The following is a 5,608-nucleotide window of genomic DNA, read 5'->3' as shown; positions in this document are numbered from 1 at the left end:
CTGTGACCCCCGGTCTGTCCCCGGTTCCCCCCCCACTCACACACACCCTGGACAGACCGGGCACCCCCTTTCCCTGTCCCTTCAGTGGGCTCGGGTGGGGGCTCCAGGACCCTGTGGGGACCCCAATGCCCAGGGCATGGGGAGGCRTCTGGGTGGGGGTGCTGGGCAGTGCCGGGGGTCCTGGGCAGGGTCCTGCCTGCAGCCGCCACCTCCACCCGCTCCTGTTGCCACCCCTGGCAGGGGCTGCCACCCATGTGCCCGGTGACACCCGCGAAGGCGCCGCCGCCGGTGTGGGTCCGGGCACCCCTAACCCCCGAGCTTCTTTGCTTGGAGCCACCTGCGGTTGTGCCCCCTGTGCCAGCCGTGGCCGTGGGCACAGCGGGGGACCCCGCTCAGGGCAATGGGGCGGCAATGAGGTGCCAGGGGCTGCCGCCAGCTGCGTGTCCGGTGCCCTTGGAGCTGCCGCTGCCTGGCATGGCACTTGTGGTGCTGTCCCCACCGCGCCGCGCTGCCTCCCTGGGGACACGGGGTGGCCGGGGCGAGGGGGACGGCAGGCGGTGCCAGCTGTCCCCCCGGCAGCTGCGGGCGCCCGGCACGCCGTGGCCGTGGGACATTCCCACCCGGTGCCGGCTGTTCCGGGAATGTGGGGGGGCCCGGGCAGCCCCCCTCCCAAGAGGGACCCTCCCCAGCAGCTGCGGGAGATTCCTGGATTCCAACATCTGGGCTGGGGGGGGACCCTGCACTGATTTGGGGGGAAGGTGGTTTTGGGGTGTCCCGTTGCTGTGGGTGGGCACTGCCAGCCGGGGTGCTGGGGCAGGGCCCAGTCATCCAGGGCTGGGTGCCAGGTTGGGGGAGCCCTGCGCCCCGATGCCKCCCCGGGGGGCAGGACGCGGCCGGGGGGGCCCGAAGGCGCCCGCGGGCCCGGCGGGATGATCCAGGTCGTTGCCTGGGCGACGGCGCCGGAGCCGCCGGGCCGGCTGCCAAGGGCTGCGGCTCCGCGCGGGCCGCGCGCGGGGAGGGGGGGCCGCCGCGCCGGGCCCTGCTCCTCACCCCCCTGCCAGCACGTGGCCCCACCACCCGCCTGACACTGCCACACGTGGGAGCAGGGGGACACCCCCAAATTCGCGGCGTGGGGGGGACACCAGTGTYCTCTCCAGGGCTGCTTCCCCAGTGGGTGCTGCCGTCATCGTGGGTGTCAGGGTGCAATATCCCCTTCCCCCAGGGAAGGTGCCTGTCACCCTGCTGGGGGGGATCCCACTGGGATGGCACCTGTGTCCGGCTGGGTGGTGCCGACACCCCTCCGAGCTGGTGCCSGCGACCTGCTGGGACGGTGCCCAGGATCTGTGGGCTGGTGCCACACATCCCGCCGGCATGATGGCAGGGATCCCACTGGGACAATGCTCATCGTCCTGCTGGGATCACACCCACCATYCCCCCGGGACGATGTCCCCCACCCYGGGACGGTGCCCATGACCTGTGGGCTGGTGCCAAGCATCCTGCCGGGATGGTGCCAACAGTCCCACTGGGACGATGGCCATCATGCTGCTGGGATGACACCCACCGTGCCCCGGGATGCTGGCACCATCGCAAGGTGTTGGCCGCGCTGTGTGCCCGTGTCCCCGCGGCGGGCGCGCGGTGCGGTGCCGTGTCCCCGCAGCCAGGCCGGGCACTGCGCAGCGGTGCCGGTGCCGGTGCCGGTGCCGACGCCGTGTCCCCGCTCCCGCAGAGGTGCTGCTCAAGGTGCAGGTGTACGAGAGCGGCGCGCTGGCCCCGCTGGCCCAGGCCACCCTCGAGGTCTTTGGCAACCGCAGCTCCCTGGCCACCGGCACCACCGACCATGAGGGCGCCGGCGTCGTGCCCGTCACCTACCGCCTGGGCACCTGGGTGCTCGTCACGGCCGCCCGCCGCGGCTACGTCACCGCCTCCGTGCCCTGGCGCGTCACCAAGCTGCCGCGTGAGTCACCCGCGCCCCCCGTGCTGGCCTGTCCTGGGGGGCTCCTTATGGGTGTCCCCGGTGCCCTGCCGGGGCCCTAAGCTCTTCCTGAGCGGGGGGTCCTGAGTCCTCGCTGGGGCTCTGAGCCTTCATGGGACCCCTATTTCTCTATGGGATCGGGGACACCGGGGACCCCAGTTCATTTATTGCTCTTGCGGAGGGGCCACAGTCCTTTCCGGGGGGGCCTTGGAACCCTTCTGGAGTCTCCAAGCCTTCCTGGGGTCCTCAGTCCCTTAGGTGGGTCTCCATCCCATCGTGGGGGTCCTGATTCCCTGAGGTCCCCTGAGCCCTTTTCCGGGGGGTGCGAGGGCCTTTCGGGGTGACCTGTTACAGAGCGGGTGTCTGGGTGCTGCCTTGAGGCCGATTTAGGGGGGAGCCACCTGTTCTTGGGGGGAGCGGGGCGGGGGGGCTGACATGGCACTGGGGACGGGGCGGGCAGAGCCCTGTCCCAGTGCCAGCGCTTGGCCCTTCAGCCCTCCCCAGCCCCACGGGGGACGGGGGGGCACCCTGGGCTCGGCGCCAGCCCTTGGGCCCGCGCGACGGCGGGAGGGACGGGGTCGATGTGGGCGACCTTGCTGCGGGCACTGGCACTGCCACCGAGGGCCGCGCAGGAGCGAGGCAGCGCTGGAGACAGGCGGGCGCACAAGGTTTGGGTGGCACATGGGGTGTCCCAGGCCCTGCCAGCCCCGTGTCGCCATCCCCATCCCCGCCTGCAGTTGCGACTCTGCTTTATCCCCTCCCCAAAYGCTATTTGGGGCTATTTTGGGCACTGCTGCGGGAAGCTGAAGCTGGGCGGGGGGACACCCCCCACCTCCTGCTGTCCCCCCAGTGCACCCAGGCCCCTGCTTGAAGCGGCTGCAGGTGCCCCATGCCCATCAGGCCCCATTCCGCCTCCTCTTGCTCCTCCATGTCCCTGCTGGAAACAGGGCTGGGACACCGGGCGGGGGGGACGCGAGGGGTTGCACCGCATGTCTCCGTGTCCCCCGCTCCGCAGTTTACGCCTCCGTCAGCCTCTACCTGCTCCCCGAGCGCCCGGCCACCCTCATCCTCTACGAGGACCTGGTGCAGATCCTGCTGGGCTCCCCAGGTGAGTGGCCGGGGCCGGCGGGGCGGCGCGGGCGGCCCCGCGCTCTCGCCCGCAGGAGCCCGCGGGCAGCCCTGGGTGCAGTTCCAGCGCAAGGCGGCGCGCCTGCCCCGCAGCTCCACGTACAGCCAGCTCGCCGCCTCGCTGACGGCCGCCACGGCCGACGCCGACCTGCGCGCCTTCCCCTGCTTCCTGGGCGCCGAGCGCAACGGCAGCGGTACGCGGCGGCGGGCAGGGCCCCGCGGGCGCTGGGCACGCGCCGGCGYGCTCACCCGCTTGCTCCCCGCAGCCAACGCCTCGTGGCTGGAGCTGGCGCCCGTCGCCGCCGTCAGTGTGCACCTCTTCACGGGCAACGGCACCGAGGTGCAGCTCTCGGGCCCCGTCCACCTCTCCATCCCGCTGCCCCCCGACAGCGGCGCCATGGTGGCCACCAGCGTGCCGGCGTGGCGCTTCGACGGCAAGAGCGGTGAGCGGGCCCTCGGCGGGACGCGCCCGTGTGCCCGTGCCCCGCGCGGGAGCGGCTTTGGCGGCGGTCGCAGCCCGGAGGAGGCCACGGTGACGGCGGCTGCCCCTCTGCAGGCTTGTGGGTCCGCAACGGGACGGGCTTGATCCGCAAGGAGGGGCGGCAGCTCTACTGGACCTTCGTCTCCCCCCAGCTGGGCTACTGGGCAGCGGCTCTGCCCTCTGCCAACACAGGTAGGGCTGCCCCAGGGCACCCCGGGCCTGCTGCCCTCCTGCATCTCTGTCCCCTGGCCTGGGCACCCCGAGGGGACAGGGGCAGGGGACAGGCACTGGGTCTCACGCGGCACCCCCACGGCAGGGCTGGTGGCGATGGCTGCGGGCATGAAGGACATCACCACGTACCACACCATCTTCCTGCTCACCATCCTGGGCGCCCTGGCCCTGCTCGTCCTCATCCTGCTCTGCCTGCTCATCTACTACTGCAGGTGAGCACCCTCCCTGCCCACCTGGCACCCCCCGGACACCCTATTGCTACCTATACGGGACATTGTGCACTTGGCACCCCCTGGGCACCCTGTTGCTGGATATAGGGGACATTGCCCACCTGGCACCCCCTGGGCACCCTATTGATGCCTGTAAGGGACATTGTGCACTTGGCCCTCCCCGGGGCACCCTATTGCTGGCTATAGGTGCTATTGCCCTCCTGATACACCCTGGTGATCCTGTCACCAACTATGGGTGCTGCTGCCCTCCTGGCACGCCCCTGGCACCCATCCCAGTGCCACCGAGTCTCAGGGCTTGCAGAGGTCACAGGGCCGTGCTGGAGGTGGCACCATCCCGCGGTGACACTGCCTTGTCCTCCTTCCTCTCCAGGAGGAGGTGTCTGAAGCCCCGGCAGCAGCACCGCAAGCTGCAGGTCTCAGGCACCCTGGACGCCTCCAAGAAGGACCAGGCCACGTCCATGTCGCAGATCAACCTCATCTGCAGCAGCCACCTGGAGACGGCGTCGTCCGGCGGCGACACGGACGTGCACACGCCCATGCTCAAGTCGGCCTTCTCGGCCTCGCGCGAGTTCGAGAGCTCCCGCGACGAGTTCTTCAAGCAGGTGTCAGCGCCCAAGATGCGCGGCGTCCCCAAGACGCCCACGGACACCCTGAGCCACCGCGGCGGCGCCCCCAAGGAGGACTACGGGCGCCCGGGCGAGCCCTTYGGCCTCAAGGCCACGCGCTCCGTGGACGGCCCAGGGCCGGGCGAGCCGCCCTTGCTGGACGACTACAAGCGGAGCTACCCGCACCAGCGYGTGGAGGAGCGCGGCGCGGCCGCCCGCAAGCACCCGCGGCCCGAGGGCTCCTACGCGCAGGAGCCGCCCTCGCCGCCGCCGCTGCCTCCCCCCTTCGAGCACTACGGGGGGCCCAAAGGGGAGCCCAAGGCGGCCGAGTTCCTGCTCTCGCAGTCGGTGGAGCAGCTGGCGCGGCCCACATCGCTGAGCCAGCCCGGGCAGCTCATCTTCTGCGGCGCCATCGACCACGTCAAGGAGGACGTCTACAGGAACGTCATGCCCACCCTGGTCATCCCGGCGCACTACATGCGCCTGGCGGCCGACTACGGCGCGGGTGAGGCGCCGGCCGGCGCGGGGCCGCCCGAGGGGCCGCCCGAGCTGGAGGGCCCGCCGGGGCCCAACGCGGCGCCCGTCTTCGGGGCGCCCGAGCCGCAGCGGCCACTGCTGCCGCCGGCCTTCCCGCTGGCACCGCAGGCGTTCGGCGCGGGCGAGGAGGGCGAGGGGGCCGGCTGGGGCCCGCACGGCGCCTCGGTCAGCGGCTCCGTCACCATCCCCGTGCTCTTCAACGAGTCCACCATGGCGCAGCTCAACGGCGAGCTGCAGGCGCTCACCGAGAAGAAGCTGCTGGAGCTGGGCGTCAAGCCGCACCCGCGCGCCTGGTTCGTGTCCCTCGACGGGCGCTCCTCGCAGGTGCGCCACTCCTACATCGACCTGCAGGGCGGGGACAGGAGCCACGGCGGCCCCGACGGCGCCGGCGACGCCAAGCCGCGGCGGCGGCCCAAGGAGGAGC

At 71.9% G+C, this 5,608-nt stretch overlaps 1 protein-coding gene across 1 annotated transcript in view; it reads left to right on the top strand.

The window, feature by feature from the left end:
- The first annotated feature begins 1,572 nt into the window (after nucleotides 1-1,572).
- The window catches only part of FAM171A2 (family with sequence similarity 171 member A2), a 4,479-nt gene continuing 443 nt past the window's right edge, over nucleotides 1,573-5,608 (top strand). Inside the window, exons 1-7 of the mRNA XM_026043692.1 lie at nucleotides 1,573-1,954; nucleotides 2,988-3,080; nucleotides 3,136-3,294; nucleotides 3,367-3,543; nucleotides 3,657-3,773; nucleotides 3,898-4,024; nucleotides 4,413-5,606. Of these exons, the coding sequence (XP_025899477.1) occupies nucleotides 1,573-1,954; nucleotides 2,988-3,080; nucleotides 3,136-3,294; nucleotides 3,367-3,543; nucleotides 3,657-3,773; nucleotides 3,898-4,024; nucleotides 4,413-5,606 (2,249 nt within the window). The remainder of the gene's footprint in view (nucleotides 1,955-2,987; nucleotides 3,081-3,135; nucleotides 3,295-3,366; nucleotides 3,544-3,656; nucleotides 3,774-3,897; nucleotides 4,025-4,412; nucleotides 5,607-5,608) is intronic.

The sequence above is a fragment of the Nothoprocta perdicaria genome, unplaced genomic scaffold (genome assembly GCF_003342845.1).
Source record: "Nothoprocta perdicaria isolate Ctin4 unplaced genomic scaffold, notPer1 scaffold_336, whole genome shotgun sequence".
In the NCBI taxonomy this organism is placed as follows: Eukaryota; Metazoa; Chordata; class Aves; order Tinamiformes; family Tinamidae; genus Nothoprocta; species Nothoprocta perdicaria.
This window is presented reverse-complemented; position numbering and strand designations above follow the sequence as displayed.